Source organism: Talaromyces stipitatus, genomic scaffold, assembly GCF_000003125.1.
Source record: "Talaromyces stipitatus ATCC 10500 scf_1105507295511 genomic scaffold, whole genome shotgun sequence".
NCBI lineage: Eukaryota > Fungi > Ascomycota > Eurotiomycetes > Eurotiales > Trichocomaceae > Talaromyces > Talaromyces stipitatus.
In genome coordinates, this window is record NW_002990119.1 from 694,291 (window position 1) to 712,924 (window position 18,634).

The window sequence follows — 18,634 nt, forward strand, 5'->3', positions numbered from 1 at the left end:
AGAGACGAGAGCCTGGGATTCCCTAAGAACCCCAAGTTGTATCAGTATAAGCTGACCTGATGAATAGATCTCTAACCTTGGTTTACCCTAGCAGATTTATTCCAAAGAACATTTCTCTGACACCCGTTACCATAATTCCTAATATGGCATACTATCCCCAGATGAATTCGAAATCACTGATTCTATATAGTGGACATAAGCATTCAATTCCAGTTTTTATTTATTCGACTGAGACCATGGTTGGAGTCCTAATCTGCGCCAGCCTGGAGAATCCACGGGAAGCTTGACAATTCATTGAGTTAGTCGTCAATATATTGTTTTCCTTACCTCTTTCGAAGTTGAGGTGATTGTTATTTGCTAAGTAAAACTCATATCATATCTGAGCTTCTTGCCCTTCGTATTGAGCCTGCGAAGTAGATCGCTAGACTTGAGAACCTACTCCTCTATGACAGACCACTCAATAGAGATTACCTCGGACAGCTCATTGTCGAAGATGTCAACTAGAGGAGCTGCAGACAAAATGAGAAGAGGTAAAAAGAAATTTTCGATTCCATCATTCTGAAGCAGAACTTCCAGGTTGGGAATACATATGCACTGTTCTCAATGAATGCTCACTCGTAGGACAAATTTCTGATATATGGAGAAAAGATGGTGCCAGTACTTCCATGAAGTACCTGCCTGGGGTATCTGTCTTGTGTGCTGCGGATCCTCAAAAGACCTGTATCCAAATTGGGATGCTGCTGAATACGGAGATCCGGCTTGCAATCTTCTCTGCACTAAGCCGGAGCTTGCTTGAGCTGATTTAAGACCTATGCCCGGACTCTAGCCTCGCTGCAACATCCTAAAGCTTTGGCAGAAACCAGATCTTTCTCCCAGTCCTGTCTCTCAAATAACTCCCGTTGTAACAACACAAATCAGCATATGATCATCTCCATTCAAGATCACGTGATGCAGTTGCCTACTTTGAGCTCTTCCAATCCGTTCTTCCGCCTCTACCTTCAATAAGTGTTGTTATCTTACTGGAGTATGATGTCCATCTCTTATCAGCAGAGCGATGGTTGTCGTATCAGTCCATGAGCATAACTTTTCTCTGTTGATCTACCCTTGTTCATCCACCACATGTCTCTTCACGAGCGCTAAGAGCAGATCGTTGCGGGGACGTCAGTCAGGGGCTGAAATTGAATGAATGAATGCTTGCTATCCACATCAGATGACCGCCAACACAATTGGGCGATTGGGCCTACGGACCACTATTTTATGTGGCTAGATACTAGCGTCACGCTAGTTCCTACAGCTGTCGTAAGTCGGGTCGATTCCGTCAAGTTTCATTTCATATCTTTACTATAGACAGCATCCTATCAGGGAAGTGCGAGGCAAGGTCATCCATCATCTGCAACAACTTCGATCCCTGAGAAGTATGTTAAGACTTGTTAGGTCGGTAATGCGCTACAGAGAGTCAACGCTTGACCGCTATCGGAAAGAAGTGCGTTTGGAGGCGTTCGTGTTTGTCAGCTATATTCCGCCTTGGCCCTTAACCAATCCTTCCAGCCAATCTGGATGAGATTTCACGCCCCTAGATTAGGTGTTAGCACACTGACCCCCTCTCAGCCGCATATCAATTTAATGCCTACTACATACAGACTCGGCATTTCATACCAGAAGTGACTGGGGTAGCGCAATGCGTGTAGGACTTCCATGGCCTTTTCAGGCACATTACAAAAGTACAGCTTCCCGACTTCCTCCAGAGCTAAGGTTTACTCTCTTGATTCTCTACGGAGCACATTTCCCGATTGCAGCACCCCAGAAATCGAGACCATTACCTCTGAAGGACTAGGCGTGCTTGTAGAAACATGAGTGACAAGCAAAATGTTGCAAAACAGACCCTACTGCCAGCTCCCGTTCCAGACCCGGAATCCTCTCCAGAGCAGAAAGACACTAAAGCTCTTGATGATTTGTGGAAAGAAGCTGTGAACAAGGCACAGAAGGAAAATGGTATCAACATTGCGGCCATTTCAGAAAGCGAGCTCGATAATCTCCAGCAACCAGATCGACGTCTCCAGAAAGCTTCGGAGCTCTTTGCAAAGTCGCGGCATCCCGAGGATCGGAAAACCAAGGTGATTCAAGCTGTATCTGGATGTTTGGACTGGACATATTCGGGTGTATCATTCTTCAAAGATCATGTATCCGGAACTGTAAGGCGACCAATTTCACCTCTTGATCCCTTTTTGTTCTCACTCATTGACAATTCCTTATAGTATGCCGCTCCTGCTCAGATCGTAGCCGGTTCAGTCTTATATATGATACAGGTAAGTTCCTCCTCCTTTGCATAAGCAATCTCCTACTGAGAAATGTCGATAGGCCGCGAGAAACGTGAGTGAAGACTTCGACTTGATCGAGTCGACCTTCGTTGAACTTCACAATGCTCTGCTCGATATCGGAGATCTCAAAGCACGAAAGTTTCGTGAATCGAATTTTCTCAACAGATTGATGGATATTTTCATTGCTATGCTTGACTTCTGTTTATTCAGTGGCAAGCTATTCAATGAGTATCGTAGGAGACGTATGTGATCTTTAGTCACCCCTGTCCTACTTCAATAGCAGACCGCTCAAGATCAGACAGGACTTTACATGCGTGCTCTTCTACATGGCAGAAACAAAAAAATCATGGCCAGATGCGAAAAGGTCAAAACGACCATACTGGTCTTTCGCGCTACAATCCCATTCCAAATCCTCGACGCGGTGAAAGGGTTGGATACTAAGATTGAAGATCTTCCGGCCAATGTTCTCGACTTGTTGCATGAGAAAATCAAACCTTCTGATTTGCAAGCGCTTTGGGGCAAGTCGACGTCACTGGACAAGATTACAAAGACGTTCAAGGATAACAAGGATCTGGACCCTGATATCATAGTTCCGATCCAGATGCATATGGATTTCTTGAAAGCGCACATTGTTCCTGGTACATTCTCTTGGATAGAAGATGAACCAGTGTACAAATCTTGGATGAGTGGGCACAAGACCCCCGTCATCTATGTTTCTGGCACAACTGGGACAGGAAAGACGTTCTTCTCCTACCGCTGTTTTGCTTCTCTCCAAGAAAAGGCCAAGAAGGATAGATTAGAGGGAGGCAAGAATAATCCACGACAAACGACCATAGTGACTTACTTTCCCTTTGAGCCTGGAAGACGAGACTCGCAGTCGTTTCGAAATGTATTGGCTTATATCCTGATACAAATCGCGGATAGTGATAGTAAGCTAGGTGACTCAATTGCAAAAGATCTCGCCGCATCCAAAATTGCAAAGGAGGAGAATAACGAGAAGAAACTCAACTTCATGTGGGAGAAACTTTTGGTCAAGAAGTTCGAGAAGACGCCAGATACATCTCGGGTTGTCTATATCATTCTAGATGGCGTGGAATTAATGGACAATGCAGATCGCGAAGCAATGCTGCGTCTCTTCCAGACCTTGAACTCCGACAAGGACGGGGTCCGGATTCTGATGACTGGATCTCCCGACGAAGATATCTATGGTCCAATTTCCAAGTATACAGATTGCCCAAAGATTGATCTATTTGAGAAAACACGGTCTAGCAATGATCTTGCGAAACTCATTGACTGGCATTTCAACGGTTCAGAGGTCCTGAAAAGCTTCAATGATTCTATAAAGGAAACCATCAAAGGCAGGCTTCTAGATAGTCCCGAAAGTAAGTCAAAACTAGTGATTTTTTTTTCACTCTGTAATACTGTTCGGATAGCCAAGGAGAATGAGAACAGTCTAATACTGGATTCAACATTTCTTTGGTTCCTTAATTTCAAACTGACAGTGTATTAGGAGTTATGTCATCGGTGGATCTTACGCTGACAATGCTCGAACAATGTGATAGCGATAAATCTGCCTTGATAAAACTAGAACATGTGAAAGGTCAGCATGGTTTGTATACTGCCATGATCGACACTGTTTGTGCAAGACGGAGCCCAAGGGATCGTGAAATCGTCGAGAAGATATTTGCTCTATGTACATTTGCCAAGCAACCTTTCAAGGTATATGAGCTTGAGCAACTTCTCGAACAAGAGACAGCGATAAGTAGCTTTGACATTGGTGATGAGATTCAGGGTAGGCTGTCAAGGTATAGTAAAACCCTCGGAAAGACGAAAGTATTATGAGCATTGTTGCGACTGACAATGATGGGCAAGCTTGCTTTATACGGACAACTATGGGTCAACGAGTTTACAAGAAAGCACTGCTGTGCCTGATAAAGAAACAGAAAATGAAAATGCGGACGCAATTGCAGCGAAATTAAGGGCCGAAAAGGACAAGCAAAAGCAGGTCCGCTTCCGCCAACCAGCATTCAAAGATTATTTGGAGCAGTCAAGCAACAATATGATCCGAGATCCAATTAGGGCGAATGTGGACATTTTCTTGAAACTTGTCGGCATTCTTTGCGACCAGGTACCTCAAGGAGCAGCAAGTCGTGAAAGTCTTCAAGAATACGCCGCGGAATGGCTGATTGACCACTTGAATGATATCAGCGCCAAGGATACCACCCCTCAGCAAGGGGCTCAGGTTGTTGAGGCCCTGATGCGGATTTTGTATAATGACAATGACGTGTCTCGCGTGTTTGAAGAGATTTCACGTCGGAAGAACGAGAATCAAGAAGTTCAATACGATATGGACTTTTATTTCATATCTACGGATACGGCACTAAGTAACCAAAACCTCGACCTATTACTGTCATGGGCTAGAAAGATGAGCTTTCATGATGAAGAAAAGCTGTCATCCAGAGCACAGGAAGGAATTGAAAAATTACTCAAAGATCCACGGGATGTGTTGGAACATTTAGCTCGCGGTCACCTTGCGAGGTGGACAGAGAAAATGACGTATCGTGAAGCTAGAATCTCCTACAACCTCATTCATCAAGCTTTATGGCAGGTATGATTGTAGCCGCGCGCCGCAGGTTATGTTTATGATCAAATAAAGAAACCTACTGACATCAAAAAGACTAGAAAATTAAATCCCGAACATGTGGGTACACGTTTCTATGAATCTAGAGTGACTACTACCGCAGTTAAAGCAATTATTGAGTACGGCAAAAACGAAGTCTACAAGAATCCCGTGGAAATCGCTCGATGTCGTATTGCGGCAGCTTTGATCCTTCATCACGATGGTCTCGACGAAACAAGGCAACTAAGCGTCGAACTGTATGAGACTAACTTGGCCGAATTAACAACTCTAGGTCCTGAGAAATTTTATTCCTACTTGGGAATGGCGGAGTACCACCGGGCATTGCTTGAAACTTCTTCAACCCCAGACGAAGAAGAAAAGAAGGCGACTTGGAGGAGGGTTTTGCGTTTCGCTGACAAGGCCCTAATTGAAAGGAACGAAGAGAAAGGGGCTCTTGGCTCGGAGCTACGCAATGAACGGTGTATTCAAGCCTATCTTCTCAAATCACAAGCTCTGACACAGCTGGGATTAGACGCCGAGGCTATTGCAACCTGTGGAGAGGCGCTAGGCGAGGACTTAGAGTACACCGATGAAATATTAGAGTTCCTGAAGAATATCGTCGACATTCATACCAAGAAGGGCGAGTGGACAAAAGTGATTCAAGCAGTGCGCCGTCAACGACCAAAAATCAGATCCGAGTGGCTCTGGAACCGATCTGATAATTTCACGGATAAGAAAGACTCTTTAAGAAGAGCAGCAGTTGAAACGCGGCGCGTGGACTTTGCAATTCAAATTTTTGAAGAGGCCGTTGAGTACTGGCAAACACGGGACATTGGTCACTCGGTAGCTACGCAATTTGAACTGGCAATGGTATACCGAGCAGATGCACGTGCTACGAAAATGGCAGAGATTGAGATCGATAAACTGATAACGCGTCTTGTGGAAAATCGCATGAGCTTGTGGCTTGTTGATCGTATATTTCCCGAAATGATTGACATTCACTATGAGAATTTTATGATGGCAGAATCGAAAGACGTAAAACGACAGATAATCACACAGATGGAAAAGATCATTGACCGGTACGAGCATATGCAGATAGTCGAATCTTTGACTATAGGTCGAGCACTCCTTGTGCTTGCGGAAATGTGGCGCAAATTTGACGGTGAACTGAAAGCCAAGCAGTATGCTGAACGGGTCTTCACCCTTTGTGTCGCAGACTTGGAAGACTCCATTGGTGCTAACGACGCAGCGGCTTTTCGACTTCTGGCCAAACTGCTCATGTTTGCTAATCTCGAAATCGATGCAAAGATTGCTTTGTCTCTACAGTTCTCTTTTGTCAATATGAGCTACGATGATTCCTATAGCAGGAAGGAAGACATTGTTACAGAAAAGCCGCCGGAGTCAAACAGAAACGGAAATTCTGAGCGAAGTGGGCAGGAACAGACTTTGCAGCAATCATCAGCACCCCAAGATCAAAGTGGACATGAAGAGTCAAAGTCTGTCACTCAACAAGAAGTGAAAGCGACCACCAACGGCCCTGCTAATTCCGTACCTCCAACTGCTTTGGCACAGACTGAAGACAAAGAGAATGCTACATCAAAACAGACAGTTAAAACTAATGATGCATCAACGTTTACCGAGGAACCGGCAACGAACGGCACCACCACTCAAGCACAGGAGACAGAAGACGCATCTAATAAAAGAGCGGCAGAAACATTACCGTCTCCTGCTCCTAGTGAGGATGCTCACGCTGTACCCACAACTGAAATGGTCGAACCAATGCCAGTGGATTCAGCTGCTGGTCCAGATGCGAATACTCATAACGGGTTAGCGGCAGCCTCGGAATCACAAGCTGAGCCTGTGAATGCTCCCGCAGATGGATCCGTGTATCAAGATCTGCTAGACACCGAAGAAATAGTAATTTCATGCTCAGGCCCATGTATGAATCCTCCAGTAGAAGCCAGAAGCTTCGGACCAAGGAGTGAGAAACTGTACTTTTGCCTTGACTGTGCCGATGTGCAATATTGCGAGCCCTGTTATCAGACACAAATCAAGTTCTATGACAACTTCGAGGAAGGATTTTGGTACAAAAGCTGCTGGTCTCGGCATAGGTTCATCTCCATGCCTATTGATCAGTGGATGGGGGTGAAAGACGGAGTGATTAGGATTGGAAAGAAAGAAAAGCTTTGGAAGGACTGGTTGCTGTCTGTGAAGTCTCGTTGGAAGAGGAGGATGAGTGAGGATGGGATGTCTCCTCAGTCTACTGCAACGTTTCCATGATATGGTCTTAACTTAGGTATATAGTCATTAATATATTATAACCGGGACCCTTTAAGGTATCTAAGCAAAGCTAGATGGTAGAGTACCATCACAGCCAGCTACATAACCTCCCTAACAAGAAATAAAGTCGTAAACCACCTTCTCTTTTTGGCGATTTAGGGCTACACGTTTTGGTGCGCGTGACCGGTCAGGGTTCAGTCTTGGCGCGGTGATAAGCTGAAGAGTGTAACAGGTCAAGGGTCAGGCTTGCTTGTGCGATTGTCGAGGCCGTCTTATGTTTGGGGCAGCTTACCTCAACCATCAGCTTTGGTTGACTTTCAGCATCGTATCTGATGCATTGTACTTGTACTGCTTTGTCTTGCCCTATAAATATGGTGGCAGCATTGTTGCTTAGCTAAAGTGGGCGTCGCGTAAGCTCCAGGAGACTCGCCCAATCACAGACAAAGGAATAACCTCAGGCAGGAACCACCGCGATACGTATCCTTCTTCCCAGCTTTCCTGGAGAGGCCAGCTTGCCTCACTCAGGACTGTCCCCTCGCCACATGGATGCATTCCACAACTTCTCCTCCAGAATTTACCACGCTCGTTGAAAGTAATAATCATTCTGCATCGGATGCACACACAGTGTCACACTCTTTCAATAACACTGCCGAGTCCTCGTCATACCCCCGCAAAAGACATTCAACCGAGTACGAGCTACAAGATCTAGCATCGAGACATACCATAGTCGACGTACGCGACGAAGACTCTGATCTCCCTACAAACGACGCCGAAGACCACGAAAACGCCGGGCTGCTTGAAGGAAGCTCCGAATCATCTCGCAGAAAACAGATGAAGCGCAGGAGTCGTGAGAAATCATCCAAACGGGGGCCAGCTTCGAGCCTGACGATAGAGACAGGACAGAACGGCCACGCAGAGGGCGATATGAACTCGCGACTGGAAATGAGGAGGAAAGACCCCTCAGTCGACTCGCCTTCCTCTGCGCAACATGCCAACAGGGTCATGGCTCGAGAAACCTTCACGTTAGATGAGGAACCTCCGGCATTGCCTGGTACTCCGAGATTACAGAATACAAGTTTCCTTGCGCTACCGGAGCAGGATCGGAGAAATTTCTTGTTACTGGTGTTGCTATATTTTCTACAGGGTATTCCTATGGGCTTGGCGATGGGATCTGTTCCATTCCTTCTCAAACCACACATCTCTTATGGTCAGATTGGCGTCTTTTCTTTGGCGTCTTACCCATACTCCCTTAAACTGCTCTGGAGTCCCATTGTGGACGCAGTCTGGAGCAGACGGCTTGGTCGACGCAAGAGCTGGATCACACCTGTCCAGTTACTCTCCGGTCTTGCTATGCTTTATCTAGCTGGCCGAGTCGAGGCGATGTTGAACTCGGCCGGAGAGAGCGACGCACACGTATGGACTTTCACCAAGTGGTGGTTTTTCCTAGTTTTCCTGTGCGCAACACAGGATATCGCAGTTGACGGCTGGGCGCTTACACTCATTTCTCCCCAAAATATCTCATATGCCTCTACGGCACAGACCGTGGGTCTCACCGCTGGTCATTTCCTTTCTTATACTGTATTCCTTGCACTCAATTCCCCCGACTTTGCAAACCGGTGGTTCCGGTCAGCAGCAAATGTCGATCCAAATAATGGGCTTCTCTCACTTAGCGGGTATATTGCCTTTGCTGGATGGTCATACATTATTGTGACCTTTTTACTGTTCTTCTTGAAAAAAGAGGAACGTACCAAGGACAAGGATGGCATCATGGAGGTATATCGCAGCATGTGGAGTGTATTGAAACTCAAAAACATCCAGATGATCATCATTTTGCACTTGATTGCCAAGATCGGTTTTCAAGCAAACGAAGCTGTGACCAGTCTCAAACTTATTGACAAGGGCTTTGGACAAGATAATATGGCACTTGTTGTCTTGATTGATTTCCCATTTGAAATTGCGCTAGGTTACTATGCCGGTCAATGGTCGACCGAATACACCCCAATGCGATTATGGTGCTGGGCTTTTGTCGGCCGACTCGCCGCTGCAATTTTCGCTCAGTTCACCGTCATGATTTATCCTGCAGCATCAACCGTACCGTTCTGGTATATATTAGTTGTCATTGCGGAACACGTCTTGTCGACTTTTATGAATACCGTCATGTTTGTCGCGGTATCCGCCTTCCATGCACGTATATCTGATCCAGCCATTGGTGGGACTTACATGACATTACTAGCGACGTAAGTTTTCTTTCCTTGCACTTCTTTGAAGTTACTGACCGTCTTTGACAGTGTCTCCAACCTCGGAGGGACGTTCCCCAAATATTTCATTCTCAAAATGGTCGACATGTTCACATCAGCCACTTGCGTACCACCAACCACGACCCCCGACCCTTCAAAATTGAAAGGTGATCTCATCACATCATCCTTTTCCTGCGCCCTCGAAGCAGACAAAAACCGCTGTCAAGCCGGTGGCGGACAATGCGTGGTTGAGCAGGATGGGTATTACATCACCAATATGCTTTGTGTGATTATCGGCGCTGTCACGTTTTACGTGTATATCCGGCCGACAGCACTCAAATTGCAAGCTTTGCCGCTGCGTGCCTGGAGGGTTATGGCTGGTTCTGGGAATGATAGGTAGTTTTTGTCTCGGATTAGGAATGTATGATAGAATTTAATCTGTTCCGGTGCACGCGATTATTGTGGTGGACTGCATACCGCAAGCGATATAGTATAAGAATTTAAATTCATTTATTAGAAGACATTGGTGATTGATAATGGAGCGCCTGTTTTCCCCTATCTAGGTAACCCTAGAGGTAAGATAACTTGAGGATGGATGGAATTACCTATGTATGTAAATTCGCACCTCACATATAATTCATAGCATCTGGAAATGCAGTGATCGAAGTATTCATTCCGGTATACAAACCTTGCACCAGGCTTGATGAGTAGTGAGGTAAATTCTCGATTGCTCAGTCTTCGGATGCGTTCGTATTCTGAGCGTTGGTCGCGTTGCCTTGTAGCAGATATCTCAGCCAGAGGCGTGTTGTTCCCAATGACTTCGCGTTAACGGCAAACGAAGTCGAGGAACCTGGAGGTTGAAGCGTGATACCTAGGGAGTTGGTGCTTATATCGTCTTGGACAAGAGGAGTCGGTGTCGTTTGAAGTGGTACTGAAACCCGTTGTGACATTCATCATCGCATTAGAGATGCCGTAAAAGACTTGGTTGATCATTGGCCCTGGTTGGGCTTCCTGTTAGACCGAATCCGTTCGGCAGTGTGTAGTAGTCAGTATTGTACGTGAATGCATCGCCACAGGTAGTGGCGAAGTATTATTTGCTCATGTTGAGACTGGACGACAAATCTTTGCATGTGCTGCGAACACCTAACGTCTGGTACGATTCCCAAGTACAGTTACTACTACTACCACCACCACGTGAAATAAAAGCTGCTGTAAAGTTTGTATGTGCAGGACTAAATAATGCAATATCAGGCGCGGCTAGCAATTCGGTGTCGAAACCGTCTGAGTTTAATGAGTTTGCGACTGTGCCCAGCCAGTACCGTTCATGAACTGTGCAATTGGCATATAAGCCTCGTCGGTATGAGGGTAGACAGTGTCGTATTTCAACGGCTGCTGAGTAAATGCGCTGATACCCAACGCAACGATAATAAGAGAAGCGCCAAAGGATCCGAGTGGTCTAGGATGAGTCACTATAAAGACCAGTCCGAACACAAACATTCCACAGGGATCTTATTAGGAGTGCCCATGCCGAGGGCCTGAGGCGTAGTGTTAACACACCCCGCCTCTCGACCAGCCATAAGTAATGTACTTCCTAATGGCCCTCGACTCGCTTGATCGAAATCCTGGAAATTGACCATTGGCCGCTTTTGAAGCCATCGGAGCCATTTCATCAGCCCAAGGGCGGATCTCACGGGCATAATCAAAAGAAATTCCCCAAAGGTGGCCAACAACCCGACGATTGCGTTGGGCGGGATGCCATGCTGTAAATCCGGCAGTGGACGTCCCGTCCACGACTTTCAATACGACAATTATGGCAATAAAGAGGCAGAGACTGCCGATCCAGCTAAGTATCTCTAGCTTCCACGAGATTGTATTCCATGCTGATGATGAGCGTTTGTATAGTGTGGTCTGGTGCTCAGCGGGTGGCGTTAATGACAAGTGTGATTGCTTTGTCGTTACAGCCTCGGTTTTGGGAAGAAGCGACTGGTGGTGCTCTGGCGAGGACAGCCTAGGTATTCAAGCTCACACGGAGCTGAGCCCATCGCGAACTGAAGCTCAGATCACGGATAACAGAATAAAAGAACCAATGGATATGGTAGATGAGTTTTAATAACTTGCCACTTCATGGGGCCCAACGCTCAACAGCTTCTCTATCTTAGTATGGGGACTAGGTCCAATCACTTCAAGGGACATTGATGATGATCGATCCCTATTCGTACTAAATCCCCTAGCACAATTCAAATTATATGCATAACCATCTCAAACAGCCCATAAGATCCATTGCATCCAGCTGCACCGCGCTGATGAAAACGCAGCCTTGACTGCAATTTGGCTTGATTGGTCGTTTGAAGCAGGTGACTGGATGCGAGCTGATTCCTGACAAGCCAATGCTCCGGCTAGGGGTTTTATATCCTCCTAAGCATCGCTCGGAACTGAATCGACTTAGTGTTGTGTTAGATGAAACAAACTGGATTCGAAAAGCGAGTCACCTAGCATGATAGCCCAAAATGTCAATTGACTTGATTCGCTGTAATCACTAGTGACTAGGCTCGGGCTCTCAGGTCAGCGCTAGATATGATGGAGCTGAGCTAAAATATTGACAGAGAAACAACGAGCATAGCTCCACGGGCAGCGAAGTATATGGTTGGCAAAATCGTACAGACAAGTGGTTGCGTAAAGAGTCCTGATGGTGGAAGTAAGGAGAGAAGTGCAGTGGACGTGCATGACATTCGAGGGTTAGGGTAATATTACCCCACTTGCGCTAGTAGCTACTTGTGAAATAATTTATCATCATCCCACCACTTAGTTAGCTTTATTCAGCCTGTGAAGACAGACAAATGCCTCGGTCACCGTCAAGCTTTGCACACTCCATAAATGCAGATGCCAAATCGGCTGCCTCGTCATCTCCAACGACGACCATGACTTCAACGCCGAGTGAAGCGGAGGATACCAACTATAACTACAATAATAACAACTCACTCGATGATATATTCGGGTCATCGCCAGATGACCAGGATTATGGACAAAGCCAGTTCAACGATCAAGACTACGAGAGAAATCGCACCAACGACAGTCTAGTGTCTACACAGTCTACCACGACAGAACCTTCCGATCTCCCCTCGCTACGTCGTCAACACGTTACAGCCGGATACAGGGATGGAATCGCATTTTCAAAATCAGAGCATGTTCAGCCAGGATTCGATGCCGGATATCCCGTCGGTGCACAATTTGGGCTGCGAGTGGGTACGATATTAGGCATTTTGGAAGGGTTAGTGAGCGGATTGGAATCGAGGTCGTCAAAGAGGGGGGCTGTGAAGAAGCGGTCTGTTGGGAATAAGCAAGTTGAAGAACATGAAGAAACCACAGGAAGAGAGGAAACTCAGAAGATTGACAAACTGAAGGATATGAATAAACGTGCACTCAAAGACTTGGATGTTGAGGCATTGTTTGGCGGACTGAAAGCCGAAGATGTGGGTGGAGGGAATACGAAGGAGATCACAGGGGAATTCACTGAAGAAACAAAGCCGGAGAGTCGGTTACGTGTAAAAGCCGAGCCCGTAGTTGCCAAATGGGAGAAGTTAGTCAATATTACTAAATGGGAGGAAAGCATGGAAGCTGTTGAGAGTATGGAAGATTTGACTGCTGAAGAGAGGTGAGGCTACCCTGTCTGGATATCCGCTACTTAGGATGATTTCATATGAGGAGGGGTCTCTGGAAAGTCTGTCCTTGCCGAGTTCATGCCGCCGAGACTTTGTTCAAGTCCGAAACACGAGATGTGAGACGCGAGTTGGGTATACCAACATAGAGAACGAGGCAGTGAATCGTGAAATCACGCCTCGTATTCCATCCATCGATATCCACCGATTGGGAAGCTCGATAAACCCAAAGGGCTGGTTCAGGTCGTACTTTCGACCAAGTTACCCAGCCGCGCAATCGGTTATACTCATTGCAGAGGGGAAGAAAAGAGGTATCACCTTCACCTCGTACAGCATGACAATCAAGTAAAAAGTATCATGTACTGTGCAGACATATCACTACTACCATAACCACGGGTAGTCTAAGAGGCTTCAATTTCCCATCCAAGTACTCCGTAAAATCATCCCCAATTCAAACCCTAAAATGGACAATGGAAAAACTTTTCATGCATTTTCTCACCACATTCCACACGATCAAACTCATGCAGTTCATACGTATGTATGTAGTACGTACCCGAGTTTACAAGTACATCGATTGTACCCGTGGAAATACGAACACATACAAGGTAACTACTGGCCTACATTACACATACATGCATACAATTCCGTGCAACCAGAAATTGAGTACCTGCGTGATCTGATTGAACGAGCATTTATCTCGAATGCATGCTTGCGTTCGATAATATGTATTCTTACATGCAGTTAACTGCAAGGAAAAACAAATCCATTGTATTTTTCTTCGCTCTTTTCTGCGTGAGTACTATGATTACCCGTTCTAAGAACGAAGAACCCTCTTTCCAAGACTCTATACAGCCTCCAGTATATAGATATAGCAAACAAGGACCTCAGTTACCTGCTAATCAATCTTTAACCTCTCCCAGCCATTTCCCATAAGCAGAGAAGTTCCTAAATAGGTAAACAGGGGTCCTCCGGTCCGGATCCCTTGTGTTCCCTTGATTTACTTACAATGGAAAGTGCATGGAGATTTCGAATCGGGTACCTGAAGAAAGTAGCGTCCTACACTGAAATACACTTTCTATTCGATCGAATAGCTAATGGATCAACTCGTCTGTTCCGGATTCTCGTTGGCCCGTCTCCAATTCTTCACGAGGTGAACCCGGTCAGACCAGATCTCTATGAACGGTTACGGTTTGTTGTTCATTGGTCTCGGTCTCGCATTACAGTATCTAGACACATGAAATCAGACAGTTCCAATGGAGAATATTTCAATCTCATGAACCCGTATTCGTGTCAAGACGAGATACTTTTTGTGCAGGGGTATTTCCTATTAGGGCAATTAGTCACTTGCCCACCGCTCCCTATTTGAGGTATACCTATGTTTTTTAGGATCTGTCGGTATAGCTAATCAAAGCCCTTTATCGATATAACGTAGGCAGGAAGCTCGAGTTCTCAATTGACCTTACTTTGCAGGGTTTGTATCATCAGTGATACGACTGGAAGTTTGCATTGCAGTTCACTAAAAAGGGACTACGTAAGGTATAAATGATACAGCACGGGTAAAACGTAGTACTTAGTTCAATGTTCAGTCCCTTCTCAATGCAGAAATCTCTTTCACGGTTCCTGCAGCAGTTTGATCTTGTATCTCTCTTTTCGGCAAGTTAAATGATGGATACTCCATCCTGTTGTGCAACGATTAGGTGAGAGCAAACAGGTTAGTGGTCTTGGAACGTGCTGGACTCCGGTTCTTGGGGAATTTTTAGAAGTTTCATCCCAGGGTTTGAGGTTGAGGTTGTACCTGAGAGGCGTAACGAGCCACGTTGCGTGTTGCTTGCTACGATGCATTTCTGAGAATTATCTGATTCGATTCCTCGAATGATAGGTGTGAAACATGTAGATTCGATGGATGACGCAGGGTGAAGTTGAATACGAACCGAGCATTGAGGTGCCTGGATACGGTGTAGCTGTAGGCGAACGTTCTGTCTAGGTGTCCGATGAAGTCGGTAGTTTAAGACTCCAAGATCAGGTAGACGATAATACGAACCTCACTCATCTCAATAATTCCTCGATTTCAAGATTGACTAGATAGTTATGCACAAACAGGGTAATTGTCTCAGTTACAATGGCAATGACAAGCCACTTTAGTCAAATTGGAAACATTACCCTCAAAAGTACCTAGGCATCATTAAGAAGCAGAAAAAAAAATCCAATAATATTTTTCTTCGTATCAAAGATCAAGAAGTTCAGAAGCTTCTTGTTGTAGAATAACTAACTATTCATGTAGCTAACTGTAGATAAATCATGTCAAATAATTCCTCCTAAGGTACATGCATGATTTTGAGGACGAAACAGGATTTCGTGTTTTTCGATATTAACTAGTTCCTTCACCCCTTCAGTCCAATCATAATCCAGTAATCTTCGTAAATGACACTTTTTTCTTCGCTTGAATTGAGAACCCACCATACAACGCCAGAGAAGGAATAAATCAAAACGAAAGAAGACGCGATTCGTGATTTTTGGGCTTGCACCTTGTCCGTGCGCTTTTTTAGGAACGGGCGTATATAGCGAGTTGAAACGTAGCAAGAGCAAGAAAAAGAGTGATTGCCTAAAGGCGGCGCTGCGAGGATTAACATGTGCATCCAAGAACAAGTAAATCGAGAATCGAGCGAGATATTAGTAGAACTGCAGATGGTAAGGAAAAGTCATAGTCATGACCATAGAATCATAAAGAGAAAATCCGTGGAGCATAAAGAGCGTACGACATCCACAAGCGTATGGCAAAAGCATGACACATTGATCATCAATGAAAAAGAACAAAAGAAGCATGATCAACCACTGCGACAATCCAGAGATCGGAGTGAACCCCATATCCTCTTGAATACAGTTGGCTGATCTATCGAAGCGGTGTTGGACGATACGGATTCCGGAGATGGTAACACATGACTATTACAGTAATAATGATGGTGCAGTGTCTCCATTTTGGGAAATGGCAAGTATTCATCCGTGGCATTAGACCGCTGCCGTCGCCGGGATTGCGCTTGAATAGCAGCAGCTGTCGAAGAATCAATATCTCCGGACAATTTCTCGCTGCTGCGTCGTGACGACTGCAGTCGCGACAGCGATGTGGTTGAAGGGGCCACCAGGCGTAATGTTTGTTTTAGCGGTGGAGGTGGTGGCAGCAAATCGTCAGGGATGGACGTGACACTAAAGGCCGCGCGGGTGTTAAGGCGTGCTCCGGGTTCGGGCTGGCCCGCGTCTAGCGGGGAGATCGCCCATAATGCCCCATGGCAAGGAGTAGCAACTGTAGTTGTACGGGTAGTTGTCGTTGTACTACCGGCACTCTTAGTCGTGGTCGTAATAGTAGTCCTATTGGCATTATTATTATTGATATCCGCATACAACTTGGCATCCGATTTGGCGATACGACGCAGCTGCACTCGGCTTCGGACCTTCCGAAGCGTGTCGATGGGCCCACACCGTGATTGTGATTTACCACTAATCGACCCAGATTCCGAATCCGATTCCCAGACCGACTGTTCTCCGTAAGCTACTGATGTCGAAGTCGAGGGTCGACCCTTGGTCGATGCATTGGTGCTTTGTCGTGCAATCATTGGAGGAATGGACGTGGGGTTCGGTGCCGGACTGGGACAATCATGGGCAGGGATAAAAAGAGCGTGGTTGAATGGAGACATGTGGGGTTCCTTTGTGACAGGGTTCACCAGACTCGGCGGTGAGATGAGTGATGGATCGATCTGGCTTTTTGATCCACCATTATGACCCTTTTTTGCGGGAGGGACGGGTCCGGCATTTTTGAGAATAGGTGGCAGACTGGGCAATGGTTTGGAACGTAGGGAAGATGCTGCAACTGCTGCAGGCTCTTTTGGAACCATGGTAAGTGTTTCAGATGATGGATTGTGATATTCTGCAAGAGCGGCAACTGCGGATCGTTCGATAGGGGTATTCGGCCGCGTGCACGCCCTTGACTGGTTGTCTGGAGTTGCGGCCGGCAGATAGAATCGTGCGGTGTTGTGTGATCGATCGCGGAAAGCGCGATGACAATGGGAGAACTCCTGATGTGTTGGCTTTTTCACTGCACCAGAATAATCAGAGTCCGAATATGTTGAAGAGAATGAACTACTCGGTGTGAGATCGGGAGTGACCCCTGTAGCATCAGTCTGAATTGAGCTGCAAGAACTTTGACTGTGATTATGGTGTGTTCGTTGCCAGTCCGGTGTCGTTGGACAGGCGGGTTTAGGAGAGGATTGTGGCTGTTGATACTGAATGGCGTGACACTGAACTGTTGGTGGGTGTGATTCTTCAGTCATGTAAGACATGAAATACTCATTCTCGAGGTCGTCCAAATCGACGTCTGACTCGTCGTCAATACGAGTATCCCACTGCTTCGGGCCTTCTAATGCTCGTTCCAGATAGAAAGGGTCGAGGTTTGGGTCCTCCACCAGAGGTACCGTCTTCGACGGTACCGATCGCTCTACACTGAGTCGTAGTGCTTTCAGAGCATTGCCCGTATAATGGTTCCCAGAGATGTCCAGTTGGCGGTAGGGAACCTCAGCAGAGTCGCCAGCCATGGGCTAGATGATTCAAGTGATTGACGTTTTGAGAAGAGTCAATACACACATCAAGTGAGAGCAACAGCGGTACTGCCCTACAGCGAGTATGTGAAGAGCGTATACAGAATTGGGAACGATAAAAACCAAAATGATCAGTAAAGGAATTCAAGGGCAATGACGATCTGTTTATACACTCTGCAGGGAGAGAACAGCCCAACAAAGGCTCAGCCATTTCCAAAGTGGCTGACATTAAACATCTGCATGCCGATGCAAAGCCTTGTAAACACACAATGGACCGTGCAGGGGCACGGACATCAGTGGCCTATCAAGCCTTGCATATGTCTTGCGCAGGGATGGGGATCCAGTAAGGTGGATCCACCTTTTACAGATTCGATCGAACTGATCTTCGCCAAGCCCAAGGACTTTAGCAAGGGAGACATCGGGTCCCGATTCGGCAACATTGGGTTGCTGCAGGTCCAGCAAACTTCTCTTTCGGAGTGTACAAAGCCAGTTCTCAATACAGTGCAGCGTGGAAGGTCTCCGGACTCCAAAGGCTTGAACTTATTCTCATTACACAAGGATGCAGTACGCAATAATTGTGCCATGAGCCGAGGTGATCGGAAATCCGTGCTACGCACTACACCAGACATTCCACATCCCAATATTCTTCGGGATGTTGCTTGATTCAGAGTGTATCCAGAGAGCTCCGCTCGAAACGCGACTGTAATGAAGGCGCGTTGAATTATATTTGGATAACACTGGCGCCGGTTGCAAGTCCCGGACGAGTTCTCGCCCTTAACCTTCAAGCGCGTTAGCTTGAAGCAAGATCATCGACTGATTCATTTTTAGTGTAAAAAAGAACAGCCTAACCGTCTGACTAAGGCGAATCGCACCAGTGAAAGAGCTTCATGACGCTAGGTCTTCTGCCAAGTCGAATAGACTTTCTTTCCGGACCTCC

The 18,634-nt window shown here is 46.2% G+C and overlaps 4 protein-coding genes across 4 annotated transcripts; 2 read left to right on the top strand and 2 right to left on the bottom strand.

Moving 5' to 3' along the window:
* Positions 1-1,850: 1,850 nt before the first annotated feature.
* On the top strand, positions 1,851-9,855 carry TSTA_099680 (SD08430p; the record flags this gene model as incomplete). The annotated part of the gene is made up of 9 exons (XM_002485911.1): positions 1,851-2,192; positions 2,256-2,306; positions 2,359-2,560; positions 2,621-3,700; positions 3,829-4,110; positions 4,232-4,926; positions 4,975-6,877; positions 7,844-9,455; positions 9,507-9,855. The coding sequence occupies 9 exons, from the start codon at positions 1,851-1,853 to the stop codon at positions 9,853-9,855; spliced, it is 6,516 nt and encodes a 2,171-aa protein (XP_002485956.1).
* A 690-nt stretch (positions 9,856-10,545) lies between these two features.
* Positions 10,546-12,030, bottom strand: TSTA_099690 (uncharacterized protein; the record flags this gene model as incomplete). Its single annotated transcript, XM_002485912.1, has 6 exons — positions 11,945-12,030; positions 11,570-11,887; positions 11,013-11,449; positions 10,951-10,990; positions 10,775-10,924; positions 10,546-10,736 (listed from the first exon to the last, which is right to left on the bottom strand). Exons 2-6 carry the CDS (start codon positions 11,646-11,648, stop codon positions 10,546-10,548), a joined length of 897 nt encoding a protein of 298 aa, XP_002485957.1. The 5' UTR covers positions 11,649-11,887; positions 11,945-12,030.
* Positions 12,031-12,292: 262 nt separating this feature from the next.
* TSTA_099700 (essential protein Yae1, putative) lies at positions 12,293-13,260 on the top strand (the record flags this gene model as incomplete). Its single annotated transcript, XM_002485913.1, has 2 exons — positions 12,293-13,107; positions 13,158-13,260. 2 exons carry the CDS (start codon positions 12,293-12,295, stop codon positions 13,258-13,260), a joined length of 918 nt encoding a protein of 305 aa, XP_002485958.1.
* Positions 13,261-15,936: 2,676 nt separating this feature from the next.
* TSTA_099710 (uncharacterized protein) lies at positions 15,937-18,281 on the bottom strand (the record flags this gene model as incomplete). The annotated part of the gene is made up of 2 exons (XM_002485914.1): positions 15,937-17,697; positions 18,063-18,281. 2 exons carry the CDS (start codon positions 18,279-18,281, stop codon positions 15,937-15,939), a joined length of 1,980 nt encoding a protein of 659 aa, XP_002485959.1.
* Positions 18,282-18,634: the final 353 nt, after the last annotated feature.